The sequence below is a fragment of the Vigna radiata genome, chromosome 1 (genome assembly GCF_000741045.1).
Source record: "Vigna radiata var. radiata cultivar VC1973A chromosome 1, Vradiata_ver6, whole genome shotgun sequence".
NCBI classification, from domain to species: domain Eukaryota; kingdom Viridiplantae; phylum Streptophyta; class Magnoliopsida; order Fabales; family Fabaceae; genus Vigna; species Vigna radiata.
The window spans coordinates 26,365,609-26,389,728 of NC_028351.1; the positions used below are offsets into that span (position 1 = coordinate 26,365,609).

The 24,120-nt window shown below is 33.1% G+C and overlaps 1 protein-coding gene and 1 long non-coding RNA gene across 2 annotated transcripts; one reads left to right on the plus strand and one right to left on the minus strand.

The window, feature by feature from the left end:
• Positions 1 to 1,008: 1,008 nt before the first annotated feature.
• LOC106760246 lies at positions 1,009 to 1,494 on the minus strand. The gene has a single exon (XM_014643713.1). The coding sequence runs from the start codon at positions 1,492 to 1,494 to the stop codon at positions 1,009 to 1,011; it is 486 nt and encodes a 161-aa protein (XP_014499199.1).
• A 2,110-nt stretch (positions 1,495 to 3,604) lies between these two features.
• On the plus strand, positions 3,605 to 3,962 carry LOC106769049. The gene is made up of 3 exons (XR_001376301.2): positions 3,605 to 3,645; positions 3,718 to 3,840; positions 3,943 to 3,962. It is a non-coding gene; the product is annotated as an uncharacterized LOC106769049 (long non-coding RNA).
• Positions 3,963 to 24,120: the final 20,158 nt, after the last annotated feature.

Sequence of the window (24,120 nt, forward strand, 5' to 3'; positions counted from 1 at the left end):
TCACTCAAGTGTTTAGGAGGTCACTCTACTCCCTACTGTTCACATGTCACATAAAACAATATTGTCATTCATCTAAGACAATTAACATCTTCACATGCAAATGCCATCACAAGGACTTTTTCCAAGGCTTGTATTGCGGCTGGGCTATCAAGAAAATTGGTTTTTCTGGAATATAAAATCCTTGATTTAAGAGAGTTTAAATCATCATTCAAAGTTCAAGTACACTCCCTTTTTAACCAATCTCACTCATTCCCAACTTTTTCCCTTTTTCATTTTACATTGAGTTCTTCTTTACATTCTTTTTCTCTTTTCTTCTTTTCTTTTTCTTTCACATGCATTTCTCTTTTTCATTCTTTTGAACTCAATGTTTTCCTTTTTCTTTTGCCTTTCACTTTCCCCATTCAACCCCAAACTTGAACCTCTTCAACACATATAATTATTCTCAACCCTAACTCAAGGTAAATCAATTCAAACAAGGGTTTTCATACTGTTTAAGGTCAAGGTTCAAAAAGGGTATATCATTTAAAATTCTTTTGGGTGAAAATTTGGCTAAATAAGGATTTTCCAAGCATGGCCTTGATCATATGACATACACATGCAATTCAATCAATTATCAAGATGAAGTCAATACCATTCATGATTCCCTGTAAACAGTGCACACAACAATAACTCTGAAGCTCAATACCTCACATAATCATGCTTTCTCATTTCTCACATGAATCCTGCTTAGTATCAAAATCACAATCATGAATCACTTACTCATCTGTTCACATAGCTAGTGAACCATCAACCTGGATATCAACATTCACACATTCTCAATCATCATCCACAATCAATCATTAATAGCAAACAACTCATCATGCAATAAAATCGAACCATTATCTGAATAAGTGTACAAGCCAAGCATAAATTCAAACATAAATTGAACCTGTACTACTAATTCAAAATGATAAAACCTGGGTTGCCTCCCAAAAGCACTTGTTTAACGTCACGAGCCTGACCCAGACCTCATGGATCCACCAACATCAGTACGGTGGAAAACTGCTCCACTTCTCCTCTTAAATAGTGTTTGAGCCTCTGACCATTTACAACCCAATTTCTCTTCTTATCTATAGTCTCCAATTCCACAGCTTTGTTCGGATATACCTGCTTTATCACAAAGGGTCCCGACCATTTCGATTTCAGCTTCCCACGAAATAACTTCAACCGTGAATTAAATAGTAGCACCTGTTGTCCGGGAGTGAAGACTCTCTTTATCAGCTTTTTATCATGATAAAATTTCACCTTTTCTTTATAATTCCTGGATGAATCATATGCATGTAACCGCATCTCTTCAAGTTCTAATAACTGATTTCTTCGTTTGCTTTGAGTTTCATGAGGATCAGAATTTAAAAATTTCAAAGCCCACAAAGCCTTATGTTCCATCTCTATTGGCAAGTGACATGCTTTCCCATACACCATCTGAAAAGGTGATAATCCTAATGAAGTCTTCATAGCCGTCCTGTATGCCCAAAGAGCATCATCTAATTTCCATGACCAATCTTTTCGTGAAAAAGCAACTGTCTTCTCTAATATCCTCTTAATTTCTCTATTGGAAACTTCAGCTTGACCATTTGTTTGTGGATGAGAGGGTGCAACCACTTTATGTTTCACCCCATAATGTCTAAGTACCTTAGCAAGCTGAGCATTACAAAAATGAGACCCCCCATCACTAATAAGTACCCTAGGGGTTCCAAAGCATGAGAAAATTTTCCTTTTCAAGAATTTAATCACCGTATTGGCATCATTCTTTGGACATGCTAGAGCTTCCACCCATTTACTCACATAATCAACAACCAACAAAATATATTCATTATTGAATGATGGTGGAAAAGGGCCAACAAAATAAATACCCCAACAATAAAAAACTTCAACTTCCAAAATACCTTGTAATGGCATCTCATGCCTTCTTGAAATAGCTCCTGTCCTTTGACACTTATCACAATTCCTAGCATGATTATGTGCGTCTTTGAATAAAGTAGGCCAATAAAATCCTGACTGAAGAATTTTTGTAGCTGTTCGATCCCCATTATAATGCCCTCTATAAGGAGAATTATGACAATGCCAAAGGATTCCTTCTGCCTCTTCTTTAGTTACGCATCTCCTTAAAAGATTATCTGCTCCAATCTTAAATAAATACGGATCATCCCATATAAATTACTTAGCATCAGAATAAAACTTCTTTTTCTATTACCAATTTAATTCTTCAGGGATAACACCTGCAACTTTAAAATTAGCCATATCAGCAAACCATGGCCTTTGTTGAATATACAAAAGAGTTTCATCTGAAAAAGACTCTTAGACTTCCTTCTCCTTGCTTGTTACTTCCGTGTTAACCAATCAAGATAAGTGATCAGCTATCAAATTCTCATATCCCTTTTTATCCCGAATTTCTATGTCAAATTCTTGTAACAAAAGTACCCACCTGATTAATCGTGGCTTTCAATCTGGCTTTGTTAACAAGTACTTTATAGCTGCATGATCCGTATAAACTATAATTATACATCCAATGAGATAAGATCTAAATTTCTCCAGTGCATAGACTATGGCCAAAAATTCTTTCTCTGTGGTAGCATACACTACTGGAAAAGGGGAAATTACCGAGGACTTATTACCGAAGGCCCCGTGACCGTGGGTATATTAATTTTACCGAAGGCCTTACCGAGGGTGTGAGACCGACCTCGGCCATTAAACCCAAAACTAGGTTTCTGTCCCCCCAATTTCATTCTTCGAGCCAAGTACTTTGCCCAAACAGAAAACCCTCGCCCACGCATTCCCCCAAATTGGTTGCTCCGAACCAAAGTTGTCTCCCTCGCCCTGGTTGTGTTCGTGGAAAACGTTGTCTTCCTCGCCACAGAACGTTGTCTTCCTCGCCAAAGGTCGCTTTCTTCGTCGTTCGCGCAGGCAGTGGCAGACCTCCCACTTCAGTGGCGCACCTCCCACTTCAGTGGCGCTTCCTTCTCTTGTAGAAGAGGCTCTTCGTTCGAGGGTTTGTTCGAGGCTAAATGTTTCCATTTATTTGGGCTATTAGCAGAGTTTTCATCTCTTTCCCTCACGCGTAGAGGTAGAGCTATTCCAGGATTGGTAAATGTGTCGTTTTGCAACTTCGCAAATGGGCGCTGTTGTGATGCCATGTTTTTCGATTTCGTTTTGCAGGACTGCGTAATGGGGCGTCGAAGGTCGAGAAGCGCACTCTAGGGCAAAGCTGTGGACATTGTTCCCTTTTTTCCTCTACCGTGGTCTTTGGAGGCTATCTTCGTCTTCGTCTATAGTTTGTAGTGTGGAGGGGGAGGTAAGTTCTTTGTCTGTGAATTTAAATGATTTTGCCAAAAAGGATAAGTTACATGTTTGTTCTGCTCCCATTGCTCTGCCAAAAATGCTTTTTGTGGTTGGTATGATTTTCAGATGGTGCAATCTGGGGTGGAATCTTTGGTGCTTTCTATAGTTCCAGGGGACATTGGAAAGGTAACTACGAGGTTAGAGAAAGCAGCAATTCGTGGTGGAGTTTGTAGATGGGAGAATCCTGTCTATGAAACAATCAAGCTTTTTCAGGAGCCTAAGATTAGGAAATTCAGTGAGAGAGTATATTATTTTGTGGTTTCAACGGTAAGGAGTTTAAATTTTTCTGTTTGTGGTTGCTTGTTATGTGTGTCAGATTGTGATCTGGTTTCTGTATAGGGGTTATCAAAAGCTAGCTCCTTTGGGGAAGTCTCTGTAAACTTTTCTGAGTACGCTGAGGCTACGAAACCCTCCACTGTCTCTCTTCCCATCAAGAATTCTCATTGTGAAGCCGTCTTGCATGTTAGTATTTGGTCTCTCCCTTTTTTTAATAACAAAATTGTGTAGAATGTTTTTTACTGCAATGCTGATTTCAGTGATTCTGATTTGCTGCTTAATGGACAGGTGACAATCCAGAGGCTGCCAGAAAATAATGATAAAAGGTATGGTAGATTGCTATGGATATTTCTATTTTCAGGTTATAGAATTTGCCTCTAAGTTGTTTCGGATGATGAGGTTTAATCTTGTCAATTAACATTTGCAGACAGCAAGAGGATTGTGAAGATACCTAACTAAAACCAAATGATAGAAGTTTGAGGACCTACTTGAGCAATGGAGAGATAGATGCAAGCTCGAAAAGTGATTCTTCTGAAGTAAGGTTTCACTCGTTGGGGCTAGATTTCTAGGAATCACTTTGGCTAGTTTAAGTATCGTAGTTTATAAAATCATAACTAAATTTTCTTTTCTTAACTTTTTTGCTTTTAAGATTGGTTGTAGTAGTGGGGTGGGTTAGGTCTGTGGATATTTTACTTCAAGATTTCCTCAATATGTAATTTCAACTGTCATGTATATATATACTTTCTAAGGTCAAAAGTTGTTTGTTTTCTCAAAAGTTGAGTGTAATGGATTTATTTATTTATTTTTAATTTTAGGATAAAAGATGAAGTGGGTTTCATGGGGCTATGGGAATGATTGCTTGGTATAAGAAGTTTGCTAGTCTTTTGATTCATTGCAGAGGGAAGGAGAATTCATGGAGGCCGTGTGGAGCCCCCTGATGCCAAATTAATTGTTATTGTAAGTTTGCTAGTCTTTTGATACATGATAAGATATATTCTATGAATGACCAACTTTACATTGTAAGTAGAAATCTTTAAGTTATATTTCTGCTTTTGATGGCCATGGCAGCGTGATGGGAGATTGCATGATTTTTAAATCTATGACAACAGATAGGAGACATGAAGGACATTTGGGAAATTATATCATAGAATTTCATGATAAATAATATTCTTAAAAAAAAAATTTCTAAGTCCGAAGATGTGTGATTCATGCAGTAGACAACCTCGCTTAATATGATAAGGTATTTTTAGTGTAATTTTTATTTCTCATCAACTTGTTGCTGCATTATAAGGGCGTGGTTCTTGTATGGTGGTGACGATACTTGTCCAGATATCTCCTAACAAAATCCCTTCTACACTCCGTGGTGTGAACTTATTGGATCACTTTCATCTTGAGTGCTGCTAAATTATTGAACACTTATTATTATTATTTTCTTTTTTTAAAACTGCATTGTTAATAAGAAAACATATAAACTTTCAAGAGAAATGTATTTCTTTCCATCAGAACATACTGATAGGTCATTTCTTCCTATTTTCTTGATCTTTTTCATTTTACTTTTTCTTTTTGGTGTCAGCCATGTGTGCAATTGTGGTTTAAGCTGCTTATCCTACATGTTCTCAATTGAATGTAGGTTCAGAAAGAACCTGAATGACATATTGAAGTTTATGAATGACAAGAAAGTAATGCTAAGAAGTTTTATTGATGGAGTGGAGTTGCTAGTATTTACCTCAAATCAACTTGACATGGACTCAAGGGGTACGTAAACTAAACGGTTTCATTCATTAGCTCTGCTTTTTCTTTACACCCTGATCTACAATTCCCTTCCATTCATGAATATTTCACATTAAAATTCAGGGAGGAGACAGCAGGTTTGAAATATTATTTTTTATCATGAGTTTGGTTGGTTTCTTCATGCAATCTACGTTTAAAATTTAAGTAAAACATTAATTCTTGTATTTCTTGTTTGGCCTCTAAATTAATGTGTGTCTATTTTTGTAGATTGTCAAATGATTATGGACTATTTTAGTAAATTGGTATGCTTGTGGACTATAATAAATGTCCAATTGCAGTACTAGTCTTATTATTGGATAACTGATATGGCTAGCTGTAACTAGGGGCTCTNACCTAGTTTTAATAAAATTATTGTTTTTGAAAATTTATGTATTGTGGGCTATGATATATGCTAGGAAATCAGAAATTTATTCAAGACTTTGAATGATAATGATTTGAATGGAAACTGGAAAATCATGACTAATATAGGAGTGAGTGGAGGGAATTTAGCAGAGGGGCCTATTGATATGTTTCTCTGCCTTAAATTTTTAACTTGTCTTTCTGAACAGTTTTGAAATGGTAATTGCCTTGTATTTAACTTGTGCCTCTTTGAATGGTTTTGAAATGGTAGTTTATTTTGTAACCGTGCTTCACAAATACCATTGGCAGTATAATATATCTTTGTTCTATTCCGGTCTCTTTATAATTATTTTAATTGAATATAGTTTCTAGATATTGTACATCTATTTGATGGTCTTTTTCTATTGTTTTCAAAGGATTATTATATCTTATTTTTTTTAACAAGTATGTGTCTGTTTCTTCAAAGGCCTTATCTTTCAATACTTGTTGAATTATAATTTGAATATTATTAATTTTTGTGAATTGTTTATTTTCTAGTTTTTGAATCTCTTTGGAGATGTTCATACCATTTTATAATATAATCAGTGCTATCCTATATATCTGCCGCATATTCCTATAAGTTTGAGGCCACTGTTGAGAAATGAAAGAAGATTTGTGTAGTGTTTTTTTTTCTTGTATTAATATTACAGTATGTATGTGTATCCTAAGTTTTTGGAATGCATGTAGAGGTTGTTGATTCATGCATCAATATTTTTTGTATCATTGGTTTTGGTCAATGGATTGTTGGAAAATGAATTGCAGCCTACTGAGTTCTGGCTATTCTACTCTGCTGTCACATTATTTTTTACTTAAAATCTGGTAATTACCGATGGCTTTTGGCCCTCGGTAATTACCGACGGCTTTTGGCCCTCGGTAATTACCGAAGGCTTCTGGCCCTCGGTAATTACCGAGGGGCAAAAGCCCTCGGTAATAGTTAGCGACAGGCAATTTACCGATGGCTTTTTGACCGTCGCTAGGCCCTCGGTAATGAGTCTTTAGCGACGGATTGTGGCGTTTTCCGAGGGATTGTGGCTTTCGGTAATGTCTTTCATTAACCGGGCTTCATTTAAGACTTTACTAGCATAGTAAATAGCATGAAATACTCTTTCTCTTCTTTGACTCAATACTGCACCTATAGCATAGTCATTAGCATCACACATAAGTTCAAAATCTTTATTCAAGTCTGGAGCTACAATTACTGGAGCAGAAATTAAACTTTTCTACAGAATCTAGCTACAAAAAACAGACAACCGCCCAGGCGCCTAAATTCACCGCTCAACGGTTTGCCTTGTGTCACTTTGACCGTTGAGCGGTCATTTTTGCTGCTAAGCGGTTTCCCTCTAATCGCTCTGAGCGCTCAGCGGACCATTCTTGCGCTCAGTGGCTTGCTTGACCCTTCTTTTCATCATTTTTCTTCATCTTTCATGGGTCTAAGTCCACCTTACTTCACTTCCATCTTTAATTCATCTAAAAACCCTGCAAAACAATGCAAAACAAGCATAATATATCTAAAACCAACTTTTGACTCTCACAAGACACAACTAAGTGTTTTACTTGATTTAAAGCTCATTCTAAGCCATAAAGGGTGTGTTTTACTATCAAATTTAAGCATGAAAATAATGGTTTTTAAACCGTTATCAACTACTACATTTGTATATTACATCGTTTTTAACCACCATTATTTATGTATGTGACTAGAGCTGACAACGGGTTGGGTCGGGTACCGATAATGTCTATCCGCAATTTAACCTGACAAAAAATAAAAAAATCCACCCGCTACCCAATGCGCTACCTGTACAGATATCCGTTTAAAAAATATTCGCAGGTATTTTAAAATCTGCGGATACCTATAAATACCCGCAAAAATGAGAAACCAAGAGTGTTTGTATAGTCAAAGCCAATGAGTATAGGGGTGCAGTAATGAATTTGTAGGAGTACTGCTAGTGAATATTGGTCCAAGCCCAAGGCCCATTTTTTTGTTCAAATCAGATTAGGGTTTCTTATTTTCTTCATCCAGAAATGAAAAGAGAACTTAGGTCTCTTCTTGATCAGCGTCGTCGTGCCTCACTGTGGTCGGCCGAAAGCGTCGCTTATGAGGTCACCCATGCTGGAAGCGTTGCCGTTCTCCGCAACATTCCTCCCTTTGCGCATTACAACTACCGACTACGCCAATCTCCGCGACCAAGGCCCGTCACATCGTCATCGAGAACCCTGGCTGTCATCGAAGGCGTCACCTGTGAGGGCCAAAAAGCACGAACCACCTCCCTTACGATATGTGAAGATGAAACCCTGCCAACGTGATATCGCTTCACCTCGCCACCGACGTTGTCGTCGGTGATTATCTTCCTCAGACGCGAAAGCCTCAAAAGTTTTCTTCTTCCCTCATCCAAACCCATGAAGGCCGCTCCTTCTTCTCCCCTCTCGACTTCTTTACCTTTGTTTGAATGTAATTGAGAAAAAAAATGTGTGTGTTGATCTGTGCATGCTGACTTTTATGGAGATGGAGAAAAATAAAAGTGAGATAAGATGAGGCTGCAATGAATAGAAAAAGGGTTGGATGATGAACGAATGAGTGGTCTGAATCAATGTAATGGAGATGGAAAAATGAAGAAAATGATGGTTTATCTGTTTATTGTGTGTTGTAGTGAATGAATATGATATTAGGGAACAAAGATGGTGAATGTAGTGTAGGACTGTGAATGTTGAAAAAATAGAGAAAAGAAGAATCGTATTGGGCGTTTGTAGAATACATGTGTTTTTGGTGATGGAGAAAAAGGTCCATGATGGTGGAATCTCCTTTAGTTTTTTCTTTGGTCCGTCGAAGAGTTGTTGGGATTGTGATTTTGAAGGAAGATCAAAATTGTGTAAAAAGAAAAGAGCGTTGGCTGGGTTTAACTAAAATAAAATTTTAGTTCAATTAAACTAAAATTTTATAAATTAAAATTAAATTTTTATTTTTATTGTTTGTGAATAGCAGATATTCGCAGGTATGAATAGTATAATACCCGCATTCGATCCGTTTAAAAACAGATATTAAAATACCTGTTACTCGTAACCTGTGAATAGTAAATATCCGCGGATACCAACTATCCGTTGCAGATTTTATCCGCAAATATCCGCAGACGTAAATTTTTTTGTCATACTATATGTGATGATCGTAAAATTTTTTATTGTTATAGAATATAGGTTTAAACCCTTTTTTGGACCCTAAATTAAGTTCTGATGTTTAGTTTAGTCCCTGCTTTTAAAAATGTCAACCTTTAGTCCCTATGATATGAAAAATGTATCAAATCAGTCCTATTCATTAACAAATTACAAGTTTTTTATTAAGTGATTTGTGTTTCATAACACCTTCCGTTAACAAATCACAAAATATTGGATACCTAGGTATGAAAGCTTGTGATTTATTATTCATTACGTGTTGTCAAGAGGACTGATTTGATACATTTTTCATATCATAGGGACTAAAGGTTCACATTTTTAAAAACGGAGACTAAACTGAACATCAGAACTTAACTTAAGGACAAAAAAGGGTTTAAACCTAGAATATATTACTATTCTTTAAGACGAATTGCCACAACAAATTATAATTTTGTAAGTTTAACTTAATTCTACTCAACATAAAATCTTTAACACACTATAATACATATATTTTGAATATAAAATTAGATATTAATAAATAATTAGTAATAAAATAACAGGGAATATGATATGTTTAAACAAACAATAATTTTACTAAATATAGAATTCAAATAGTTTTGATATATTATTAAAAAATAAACTTTAAATCTATCTCAATCTTAAAAAATAATAAAAAAGTTTATTTTTTTTATATTATAAATTAATTTTATCTCCATCAATAAATTTATTATTAAGTATTTACTTTTTATGTTTCAACTATATCCCTTTGATTGGCTTTACTTCATTAGATGAGCAGCAGTTTCTAGTATATACACTACCCCACTATAATATAATAAAAATAATATAAGTGATTAGGGTAGCTTTCTTTGAGAAAATGAATAAAATTTTGGTGGATAGTACATAGAAGAAAATCCAGAAGGTGAGTTGTTGAAAATGCAAATGTTGAAGAAAAGGGTGACATGGAAGAAAATGATGAGAGCCCTAGTTTTATATTGACCAGTGTTCATGGGTAACTAACATCACTGTTCTGTCACCTCTTTGTTTTGTCAATGTAAAATCTTATCACTGACAAAGAAAAATCTAATGAAAATGCATCTGAAACTTCATTGTATCTGCTCCTCATTCAACATCACAAACCTATGATTGTCACCACATTTTCTTCATCTCATGTGGAACGAAATCTGTGGACTGCATGGACTTTTAATTAATATATATTTTCCTAAAAACAAAATAAACATATAATTAAATGAAGGAAACTTTTTAAAGCATTAGATGAAATAAAAAAGTTTAACTCATAAGTTAATTAGAATTTATGGTTTCGCACTATCCCATTACAATTTTATTAAGTAATTATTATAAAATTAAAAAATTTAGTATACTTAATAATCTGCGATAAAATGATAATATAGATTGTTTTTATTTCTTAAATTTTCACATTAGTAATATGTATCTAATAAACTGAGGTATCTATAAATAAATAGATTTTACTGACTTAAATATTTCTGTTTTTATTAAAAGAAACATGATATTTAATTGTTAATTTTATAACGATTTTCTCTAAAAATAGATAATATGATAAAAAAAATTAAAAAATGATACAATTTCATTTTTCAACTTGTAGCAATTATTTTATAGGATTATATTATCTGATTAAAAATAGATTATGTGTAATTAGTGGAGTGCATTCTTATAATTTTTCGCATGGTATGTGTTGTAAGCGACTTGTTTATAGTTATGAAAATTCATGACATATATAAGTATAACCTATGATTGTTAATATTGATGACATTGATATATTCATATAGGAAGAAAAGTGAATGTTAATAATGGCAACAGAAAGAATACCTTAAAAATGTATTATTTGAAGAGAGTTAGGTCTGAGAAAAAGCTAATGGTGGTGAGATAAATGGGTCTTTTTATTTATTTGGTTGAATTGATTTGTTTGTAATGTAATGATTGTCTTGAAAGAAGCATATGCGGAAAAGGTTGGACCAAATGAAAGTTCTGTGTCATCTGAAAAAGTGGGTGTGCGATTGAAGCAGAGCAGAACAGAATATTGAATTGATGTTGTCGATGGTCCATGCTGCTGATGCTCGATTTCAGCTTTGGACTTCAAACACAGAGTGAAACTACCTCTTATTGCTTTTATTCCAGTGATTTCTTATGCATCAAAATATGAAAAAGAAAAAATGTATCTTGTTACAACCACACAAAATCATGAGAGCAAACACACATCTCATATAGATTCAGTGTTATCCAATGCTGTCCACCTACTTTAGTTTTAATGGTTGTACATTGCAGGTATTACCAAAGGTGTTTCCATAAGTTTATATATAATAACCCTGTTTATAAATATATATATTCAAAGTTGATAACAAAAATATATATTTTGTGGGCATGAAGTTGTACGTTTTATTTAAGTTTATTGTACATTTTTCATCCTTTATGAGCTTATTGTACATGTTCATCATTTTCTTCTTTAATATAAAGATCCAACTTTGTAGTTGGTATTTTAACTTTTAATATTGTACTTAGTTTTGATTTATGTGCCAAATTTATCTGTGTGTGCATTCTTGCTTTTCTGTTGTACTTTTTTTTAAAAAAATTGCAGTATATTTTAACAATATCTAATAACTCTTTATTTTCTTTTTGCGGTTTTAAAATATGTTTTTATTTATGTTTTGTTTTCAAATTCAAAATTAGCATTAATTAATCTTTCACTAAAAAAAAATCTTAGCAATTGATAAAATTAGTCACTAAAAGATAGAAATAGATTATAAACATTAGCTTAGATTGGTTTAATCAGCATAAAGATAATTCCGTTTAACGTGTATGACAAGAATTGTATTATATAATGTATGAATATAGTTATTTAATGTGTATTGTTATATTTATCTAATACATATCATTCATTTAATATTTTTTATTATATTTATCTCATAAGTATATAGATAGAGTCATCTAATGTAAATTGTTAGACTTTTATAATGTTTTTTGTTACATTCATCTAACAAAAAAAATTAATAAAATCATTTAATTTGTATTACAAAATTCATCTAATCATTAAATGAACAAATTTGTCTATGTGTATTAATAAATTCATCTAATTTGTGTGCGACAATACTTGTCTAACCTATATTGCTAGAGTTATCTAATAAATATATAAATGACTCATATAATATGTATTGTTAAACTTGTTTAATCATACATCGACAATCTCGTCTAATGTCTTTTTTTTTTTTTTACTTTTCTTATCTAATCAATGTATTTCCAAACTTGTCTAATAATTTTTGTTATACTCATCTAACCAACGTATGAAATGACTTATGTAATATGTTTTTGCTACACTGATCTAATTATTGTATAGACAATCCTAGAGCCGTCAAAATGGGTCACAACCCGGCCCGTCACAGGTTTGGCCGGGTTGGGTTTGAAAAATACAACCCACTTATGTGCGGGTCAGATTTCAACCCGGCTCATTTAGACCCGGCTCATGCGGGTTGAACCCGTGGTGAGCCGGGTTGGCCCACCAACCCACCTACCTAATTTTATTTTTTTAATTTATTATTTTATTTATGAAACCCTAAAAAATAAAATACTATCTTCACTCATTATGTATACCAAAAAAAGTAACATCTGCTCTCACAAATCACTCTTACGGTACTTCTCTCATTTGAGGGTGCTCTCACCCTCACTTCACTGAAATTCTTCAAGGAGCGGGTAAAATACCCTTCCTTTTTTCTTCTCTTTCCTCCACATTTTTGTTTTCTCACTTCTCTTTCTTTTTTTTTCAAAAACCCTATGATGACAAAAATAGGGGTTTGCAAATTTGTTTTTTGTTTTGGGGGATTTGAAGACATGAATTGATTTTTTTTCATGTTCTGACATGATTGTATCAGATTTTGTTCATTTTATCTAAACAATTTGAGTATACATTATTTGAAAAACTCTTTTTGATATTTTTGAATTTGAGAATTTATGTTACAGATTAAAATATTAATTTTTTGTTGATGTTATTGAGTACTGATTCTCTTTTTTTTACTAATATTTTTTTATTGATTGTCGGAATTGGTCTTTAACATAATTTTTTAGGAGTGAAATTTGTTTAAATTTAAATTATAGAAAGTTTGTATTTTTTTATTTAAAAAAATATAATTAAATGAGCTAGTGCGCCAACCCGTTTACCCACCAACCCGTGGTGGGTCAGGCCGTGGTGAGTGAAACACTTGCTTGGAGAGAATTGATAAATTCCATGCTTACATCTGTGCTTAGTTGATTGATCATTCATAAGTAAAACATCTGTTGGAAAATATATTATCATGTGAACTGAATTGTATTGAAAGCTTGTATGCATCTTGAAAAGATTCCACTGAAAATTTGAATTGAGTAATGACTTGTTGTGAGAAGAATGAATTTTGGAATGTTGAACTATTTTGATGAAAAAGTGGAAAGCCAAGTTTTGTCTTGTTTGCTTGAGGACAAGCAAAGTTCTAAGTTTGGGGTTGTGATAACGGTCTAAAAACCGTTATTTTTATGCTTCAATTTGATATCAAAAGACATCCTTTATGGCTTAGAATGAGCTTATAATAAAGTAAAACACTTAGTTGAGTCACATGAGAGTCAAAAGTTGTTTTTAGAGATATTATGCTTGTTTTTGCATTGTTTTGCAGGGTTTTGATGAGAATTGAAGATGAAAGTGAAGTAGGGAGGACTTAGACTCAAGAAGAGAGGAAAAAAGGAAGAAAAGAAGAGTCAAGTTCACCACTCAACGCCAAATTTCAGCGCTGAGTGTTAACACTCTGGCAAGTGTACCAGATCGTTTCAAGTAATATAATTGGTAAACCCAATATCGTTCTTCCCAAAGGACTCGAAGGCCTTATCGTTCGTGCAAATTTAAATCGTAAGACTTGTAAAGAAAAATTAATTGGTTTGGATGCAAGAACAAAAAGTAAACATGCAAATGTGATTGATTCAATTGACGAGAGAAAGACTATGGATGAATGGAGTTGTTGGGGTTTACAATTTCATCTTATCCACTCTTTCTTATCTACTCCTCATATTTAATTTGCTTTGTTATCTAATTGTCATGCAAACTTTCTTAGTCTACCCTTAACCCGATCCCTCGACGAAAAGAGCGTATTATTAATTACTGGCTTTCTATCCCTAGCCTCCCCTAGTAATTAATAATGCATGATAAGCGGAAGCAAAAACAATTGATCGTCCTACCCCCCTATCCCTAGGTGGTATTGCTTAATCAAGGAATTTTTCACCAGTTCATGATAGTACCGTATGTTCCCATATCAATAAAGACAAACAACAATTATCGAATGAGTTAAACAATAAAAGCATTAAGCGTAGATGAGAAACCCAACAATTGATAATCAAAGCATACGACAAGAATATAAATAAATAAGAGTTTCAATAAAAGAGAGTTTCAAAAGATTACATTGTTCCCCAACAACAAAAGGGTTTAGTTCACCATTGTCATGGTGAACTTAGATGAAAAATGATGGAAGAATGGAAAAGCAAACCCTAGATTGGATAAAAAGGAGCCTAAGCATCTAAGAGATCTTCTCTAAGGAGTGAAAACTAGGTCTGGCCGCCCCTTTCTGTCAAAAGAATGCATCTAAACTCGCAATAGGGCTATTTATAGCTGAGGAGCGTCACAAAATTTAGGCCCAAGCCCACCAGACAACCGCCTGACGTCACACTTTTGGCGCCCGGCGGTGTCTCCATAGCCGCGCCACCGCTCGACGGTGAGTTGCACCGCCTGGCGGTTTGCTTCTCCCCGCGTTTGGCCGCCCAGCGTTGGATTTTGGCACTGAGCGGTTTCTAAACTCTTCTTTTCTTCATGTTTCTCCTTCTTTCTTGAGTCTAAGACCTTCCATCTTCAATCCTATTCTTTATTTTCATCAGAAATGCTGCAAAACAATGCAAAACAAGCATAATATCTCTAAAAACAACTTTTGACTCTCAACTGACTCAAGTTACGTGTTTTGCTTGATTCTAAGCTCATTCTAAGCCTTAAAGGGTGTAATTTATCTCAAATAAAGCATGAAAAAAACTGTTTTTCAACCGTTATCACTGAGCGCCAGTCTCGTGGGTTAAGTCATTGTTTCTCGCTTGAGCGGTAACGCTGAGCGTCCTATGATTAGGAGGTTAACTGCTGAGCGGCAGACCGGACCGTTGAGCGGCAGACTGGATCGCTGAGCGGCAGACTGGACCGCTGAGCGGCAGACTGGACAATTAAGCGGTTTGCGGCCTGCAGGGAAACCGCTGAGTGGCGAAATTGGGTGCTGAGCGGTAGAATGTTGTTCTTGGGCTTAAATTTTGTTACTTTTATACTTTATAAATAGCCCCAGTGCGACCCTCAAAGTAATCTTTTGGCAAGCAGAGACGTCCAGAGAACTTCTACACTCCTTGGAGGTGGTTTCTTGGATGCTTAGGCTCCAATTTATCAAATCTAGGGTTTACTCTTTCATTCTTTCATTTAATTCCATCTAGTTTCACCATGTCTATGGTGAACTAAACCCTTTGTTGTTGGGGAACAATGTAATCTTTTAAAACTCTCTTATATTGAAATTCTTATTCTATTCACATGCTTATATTATCAATTGTTGAGTTTCTTATCTATGCTTAATGCTTCTATCGTTTAACTTATTCGTAAGAAGATTTTTACCTTTGTCGATACGGGAACGTATGGGAAATCATGAACTAATAGGAGATTCCTTGATTAAGCAATACTGCCTAGAGATAGGAGTAGGACGATCAATTGTATTTTGCTTCTGTAATTTAATGCATTATTATTTACTCAGGGAGACTAGAGATAGTAAACTAGTAATTAATAGTAGGCCCTTTTCGCCAAGGGATTGAGTTTAGAGTAGATCAAAAAGTTTGCATGGCAATTAGATAATAAAGTGAATTAGATAAGAAAAGTAGATATTAGAGGGCAAATAAGATGAAATTGTAAACCCCAACAACTCCAATCATTCATATCTTTTCTTTGCCAATTGATTCACTTGCATTTGCATGTTTATTTTCATTTTGCTTTCACACTAAAAAGTTACTTCTTTCTCAAGTCTCATAAGAGCAATTTACATGAAAGATAAGACCTAAGAGTCCTTTGGGAGAATGATACTCGGACTTACCGTTTATATATTACTTGATAACGATATGGTACACTTGCCAAGGGCTTAACATGTGACAATACTTGTCTATTGTATATTGCTAGAGTCTAATAAATATATGAATGACTCATCTAATGTATATTGCTAAACTTGTTTAGTCAATACATTGATAATCTCATCTAATGTTTTTTTTTCTTTTTTATCTAATCAATGTTTTTTATAAGGGGAGCTGTGTGAAAGCTAAACCCATACATCTCATATGTGTTTTTGATGATGACAACAACAAAAATGCTTTTAATAGTTTCTTTATGAATGACAACAACAAAAATGTTGAAATATATTTCTTGCACACATATAGCAAAACTGTTTTTTATATCTATAACTATGCTCGAACTATATGCTATGCATATTCATGTGATTATATATGTGACATGCATACTAATTCATTTAGATTGACAAAACTCTTTGCACACTGCATATCTGTATGAATTTATCAATTATAGTGATTAGGTAATCTGTTAGATTCATCAAAGATCATTATTTTCTTAACAGTGACAAAATTGCAAGTTTTAACCGTGCTTTTGCTTATACTTGTTTGTTGAATGCATTGACGAGTTTTGGGTTGAAAAAGTTTTCAAATTTGCTTAAATGTTGTACTAACCGATTACACTATTTTCTTAATTGGTTAAAGCTCGTCTGTTTTGAAAACTTGTTTTCGATAAGTCATAACTACCTTAATGGTCATATTTTTAAATGCTTTGACTTACTGTTATTACTTAATAGATTGCATGTTATGCTTAATCTATTAAATGCTTTTAATGTAATTCTATTACAACACTAGTTACTGCTTAACCGATTACATTATTAATGTAATTGATTACTTTGCATCAGAACTGTCATATGTATAAACTGACGCACAACTCCTAGCATATAAAAAGATACTTTTGAATCAAATCTTTCATATCTGATAAATTTTGTTGAGTTCATAATTGCAGGGGTTTTCTTTTTTCTCCAAGAATCAAGAAACATTTCATTTGGAAAGAAATAAAATCAAGGATTCTTGAAGAGTTTATGCACTTTCAAAGTCTGATCAATCTGCATTGAGGTGTTCAATTGGAAGATCAGTTTCGTCTACAATCATCTGTCATTGGTGTTGCCCTGTTGCCGCTGGCCAAGAAGATAATTATGGAGTTTGGGTTACTTTGAGAGGGGTATCTCAAAGGGGTTGCAAAAATAGGATTGTTATTTTTGTGTGTTTTTTACTATATTAGATTTGGAGTTAGAGAGAAGGATACATTGAGAGGGTGTCTTTGTATTTCTTACTGTAAAACTCGATCTATATAGTGGATTTGCTTTCAATTTAAGGTTGATTAAAAGGACACTAGATGTAGGCATTGAGGCCAAACCAATATAAACCTTAGTGTGGTTCTCTCTATCCTTTATCTCTTTCATGTCTTTACATTTTTTATTTCCTTGTGTTCCAAGAAATTGTTAAAAGATTTAAAGGTTTTGAAAAGAGTTTCAAAAGAATAATTTTTATATCGAAAAGCCAATTCACCCCCCGTCTTGGTTGAGAAATAAGGCCTATCTTTTTCTACAAATGTATTCTCAGACTTCTCTAATAATTTCTGGTATACTCGTCTAACACAAGGTTTATATTGGTTCAACCTCAATGCCTACATCCAGTGTCCGTTCAATAAACCTGAGATTGAAAGCCAATTGCACTATAAAGATCTAAGGTTTACAACAAGGTTTTATAAAGATCACCTCTCAAATATAAACACCTCTCTAACTCACTAATCTATTATAGCCAATAACAAAACCCTGCAGCAAGAACAATCCTCTCCTGCAGTCACCTTGTGAGAACCCCTTAAAGTCCAAAGAACTCCATGCTCTTCTTCCTAGCTACACGTACAGGGAATAACACAATCTAAGATCCAGAAAATGAAATCTGATCAGCAAGAGTACACCTCAGTAGTGCAGTAGTTGATCAACAATGAAAACCCAATTCTGTTCTTCAAGAAACCTTCAAGATAATCAACGTCTATGTATCTTGTTTCTTGGAGCATCTCAGCACACCTATATGAACTATTGATTAACAAGGGTTATAAATTTCATGATTTAGAATTTGGTTATTCTAATATTTGATCATATTCTATATTGTTTTCTTTCAATATATCTCTGTTTTATGATTGATTGATATATTAGCGAGATTATATTGTGAGATTGTTGATTGATTGTATCTATGCTAAATTGATTTGTTTAGAAATGTTTTGATACAATTCTGATACGTATTGTTATATGCTCTGAAATATGTGATATCTGCATTGTGCATTTGGGTTTTAATTATAAAACATGCATAATGACAGGGGGAGCATTGCATGATAGTCTAGATATTTCACATGACTACACTTTAGGGGGAGATTATTTCTTTATCATGTGATTATCTATAACAGGGTGAGCATCATTGATTGATTAATATGTTTATATTGATGCACCTCTGGAAAATCATTTATCAGTATATCTTTATTATAGAGCATACCTTTCTTGCTAATGCACAAAGGGGGAGAAAAGTTTGATTGTTTTGATTGCTTATTTGCTTTGATATTGATTGCTTGATACTATTTGATACAGAGGATATATGTTGTCTTTGTGACTATGATATATTTGTTTTGAATCTGAGAAAGACTTCATTTGTTTGCTCTGATATATTGATAAAATCTTTTAATCACTTGCTTTGATACAATTTGATGATATGAATGATGTTATAAGTTGTTGTGTACAAAGATGGTTTTTTATTAATCATGGTTGTGCATCATAAAAAAAGGGGGAGATTGGTGATAAGGGAAGCACCAGTTTAGCTAAACCTTAATCTCACAGTGTTTTTGGTTTTTGATGATGACAACACATTATTAATAACACATGTACTGATATGTGTTACATGTTCAAAACTTTCTTGTGTACGAGTTCTTGAAGAACATGTTTGTGTTGATTCTATCTATGTGTGCATATTCATTGTTTTCTACATGAGATATCATTTGTGATTGCATAACATATGTTTTTACAAAAGCAAACCACATGCACTTGGTTGAACTTATATTGTATGGCAAAACTGCAAGTTTTAAGTCGACTTCATTATGAAGCAAGTCGATTAAAACTCATGACTTTGCACAGATTTTCAAAAATAGTGCCATGAGTATTTTTGCAAAGAAAGATTTTCAAAACTGCATTGAAGTGACATAGTCGACTATATGCGCAAGCTACTCTACTTAATTAGTTATGTTTTGAATTTCTATTAATGCTTGTGAACTATAACAACTATATTTTGTTTCTTTGACCAAGCATTAATCACCTAGTCAACTGAATTGAATGTTCAATCAATTTGGTTGGTCTGACTGCTACTAAATGTTATAACTGTCTTAACTGTCTGACTGAAATCGACTGTATTAGTAGCATAGTCAACTATGGGAACATCTGTTTTATAGAAAACTATATATATAGATGCAATTTGGTATTCTACAGAGACTTTGGTTATACTAACATTTTCATTCTACTGTTTCAGATCTTGACCTCTATGAAAAGCTCCATGAATTAATCAAGAAGACCATGGAGATCTCTCTTTGATAGTTGCTTGAAGAACAAGGTTGTCGTGCTGAAAGAAAGACTTGACCATACTACACATTGAGGTGTTATGGAAACATGATCATCTACTTCTCTCAATCTTGTGAAGATTGTGGCTGCCTTGTTGTGATTACAAGAAAAGGACGTGCTGCGTTCTGGTAACTTTGAGAATTGTTCAAAGTTGACAAAGACTGCAGAAGAGGGGATATCTTGCTGCTGTTCTTTGGGTATTGTATGCCTATATTTTGGTTAGAGGGTTAAAGAGGTGTTTTATATTTTGACGTGGAGGTCTCTATAGAAACCTTGTTGTAAGAACTTTGACCATTATAGTGCATTTGCTTCTAGGTATAAGGACACTGGATGTAGGCAATTTGGTGGAACCAGTATAAAAATTGTGTTTGAATTTTCTATCCCTGATCTCTTTACTTTCAAGTAGACTTTATTTTCAGTATAGTCAACTATTTTCCACTACACTTATTCATCTTTTTCATTGAGATTCAAGAAAATTTTGAAAGTTTTATACTTTGCAAAAAAGATTTTGAAAAGACTCTTATTTTTTATTTACACCAATTCACTCCCCCCCCCCCCTCTTAGTGTTGAAACTAAGCCATTCTTTTTCCAACACATTTGTTCTCTAGCATTGTTATATAATGATTTATATGTGAATGAAACATAGTGAAAAGAGTTCTAAGGAGGAACTTCTCAGTGGTGGTTTCAAGTATTGTAAGTATGAATGTAGGAAGGTCAGTCTTGAGGTTCATCTTGACATGCGGTGAGAGTAGTAGGAGGTCCTAGCCTCATGGCTTTACCTTGGCCTAAGGAGTTTGTTAATGGACTAACCTCATGTGGTAGCTTGGGTTGACCAATTATTTCATCATTACACGTGCACGAACCGTCATCACTCGATATTCATACTATATATATATATATATATATATATATATATATATATATATATATATATATATATATATATATATATATCCAGATGAGTCAGGTCTATGTTTGTGATGCGATTCTTGAATGTGTAAAGTTCTTGGTTTGTAATGTGATTTAAGTTATAAGTTAATTATATTGTGTTATTTTTTTGTATACTAGCTTATCCTTTATTTGTGTTTTGTTGATATGTCTTGGTGCTTTGGTTGTATTGACTATGATCATCTTATGGGTGTGAACAAAGGATAATGAGGTGACAGGTAAAACAAATTTTGGAAGGAAAATTCACAAAATGCTTAATTTTCTTTAGACTTGTTATCTATATATAATTCTATTTAATTGATTTGTATATAAAATTTCTTTTATGATTGTAAATAACTTTATATATTTTTTAAACTATTCTATATTATAAATATTGTGAATAGTATTTAAATAATAATGTTTGATAAGAAAATCTTATGTTTGTAGAAATTTCTACAAATTACAGACAAAAAAAAATCAAATAACCAATAGACACAAAGAAATTCTGTAGTAAAAGTGATTTGAAATGAAATCATTATAAATATTATATTAGAAATCAAAGAGAAAATCAAAATTTTAATCGATCTAAAATTAAAAATAAAAACGTAACATCTAAAAACATTTATGATATAATTTTGTAAATAGATTATATTATATAATTTCTAAATAATTTAAATGTTTAATTGTTTTTTGAAATATTAAATTATCAACAATTTAAAAACGATAAAAATTAAAAAAAAAAAATGACATAAGCTTTCGTGGAAGGACTTATCCCCTGCACGTATACTAAAGAAGCCCACATATTTCTAACAAATCATAAACATCAAAACTACATTCCATTGTATGCGAAAGCTAAAGGCAAAATAGTATATTAGAATTATGCAATTATTGCAAGGTTCCCTATAAATACCGACGTCGAGAAATCCGAATCTGCGAGGGAGAAAACGCACGTTGAAAAGTAAAATAAAATAAAAAAACAAAAAAAACGAGAGTTATTATAGAAGTGTAAAAGGGAAAATGGATAGATAAATTTGTAAGGAATAATCTTGAATTATTTTATAAACTATGATAAAATTTATCTATAAGGATATAAAATTAATTCAACCTTTTTAATATAAAAATAAAAATAAAATTTAAAATTATTCTAATTTTAAGACTATAAAATTAATTTAAATCTTTCTAAACATAAAAAAAAAAAAAACACATATTAATAAGGGTTGGGGGAGTAAATGTTATTCAAACTTTTTTTTAAGCTATTATAACTACAGAATTTATCTATTTATGTGTCTGCAGATATAATTAGACGTAACTTATTTTTCTTACTGGAACTAAATATTTTTTAGTCTTGCTATTTTTTCCATTTACACTTTTAGTTCCCGATTTTAAAATAGAAACGTTCAATTCCTAAATTTTTAAATTTAGCAAATTAGCCTACGGTTCAAATCAAAATTAATAAATTAATATCGTACTAAACTTACTTTCTTTAATTTATTTATTTTCACAATTAATCAAACATAATTATTCGATAAGATCCATCAGAAAGCATAGTTGATGAGTTAACATTACTACCTTTATGCATATCTAGATATCTAGATAGATAGACAAAAATAGAAATAGATAGATAAATGGAGTCCTTTCATATTTAGTGATGGTCTGGTACAGATACAGAGGATGTAGGTTCAGATTATAGACAAGACATACATAGAATTAAGGTTGTTGCAACAACAGTTCTCTTTTCTTTCACTGTCTGAGAGACCAAGCTAGGTCAAAGTTGGGTGTCTCCAGAAATTCTGGGTTTATTAATTTTTTTAGCAAAAGTCTATTCACACTTGATGTTTGTTGCCACTTGGGATGCATCTGAGATTGAAAACGATGTGCATCACTAAACTATGATTGAGGAATTGATTAACTTTTAATGAGTTCGTTATTATGCACTTAAACTATCTATTTTTGAAAGCTGGTGCAAGTTTTATGCAATAATTAAAGCTAGATTGACCAAATCATAGCCATAAGCACACGCGTGCCTTTGACATGTTAATTGCAATTATGCATCAAATAGTATGATCTTGCTTTTCGTCTGCTTACCACACTGGTAAAAGAATTAAAAGACTTTTCTTTATCTAAAATCATATAAGGTGTATTGAAAACTTTTTTTAAAATGTAATTTTTTTATACGTCTCTAGATTATTTTTTTTTATTTCCATAAATGGTATCCTTATTTCTAGAAACATTATATTTGGGTTAGTTACTTAACATTTTTGTTAAATAGTATTTGTATGGACATTTTTTTTTATCAATTTTATCTTATTATATATCTTCGTAATTTTTTTAACTTTATATAGTTTCACTATTTTAATATGTATTTAAAAGGTGGTATTTTTCTTTTTTTTTTTTTAAAACATGGTCATGTTCTTGTAACTAATTATTTTTTTTGACAATTATTTTAGCACAACATCATCTTCAATAATTAACTTTTTTTTTTTCCTTTTAAATTCAGTCTTAATATCTCAGTTTCGACAAAGAACAAGTTTCTACAAAGAATTTCCAACTATCAATTTAGGTAATGTTATTTGGTGATAATAAATTTTGCAAAACTCAATATTTTGTACGTGTGAAACATTTCCTATTTATACTACTTACTTGAGTTTTCCACCTTTTGGCTTGTTAGGGACCAATTTTTGTTGGTCCAGTCTATTACCTTACTGCAAAAACATTGATTAACGTCACTCCTTAGACGTCAGTTTAAGGTAAACTAGACGTACATTGATGACCGGTGGCATTTTCGTAAATAAGTTGGCCATATAGACGTCTGTTATGAGGTGCCTCGACATCTATAGTCTTTTATACGTCAGGGATGTCCTAACTGACGTCTATATGTCTGACAGGTCGATGAAAAGTCACTGACGTCTATATGGCAGAAATTAATGGCTATTCACCTACCTGTCAGACATATAGACGTCAGGTAGGACAGACCCGATGTCTATATGTTTGCCAGGTTGGTGAATAGTCACTCTTATCTACCTTGTAGACGTCGGATCCCGCCAAACTGACGTCTATATGGTGGACATTAATAACTATTCACGTACCTGTCAAACCTATAGACGTCGGTTAGGAGATATCCAACGTCTATATGTTTGTCAGGCAGGTGAAAAGTCATTCCTTTCCATCATATAGACGTCAGATGCCTCAACACTAACATCTATAGTTGTATATAGACGTTAGTGGCCTTAGTAGTCGACATCTATAAGCTCCACGAATATTAATTTTTAAATCAGAACGACGTCAGAAGAGTGAGGTCACCGACGTCTTTTCCATTATAGAAGTTGGGCTCGTGTGTAATCGATGTATGATTTCTTGTTAAAATAGTGATTGCGAACCAGTAGTTTCGCGCACTTCATCGTCTTCCTTGACTTTTCTCTCTGTTCCATTGAATTTACAAGTGCGTTTAATA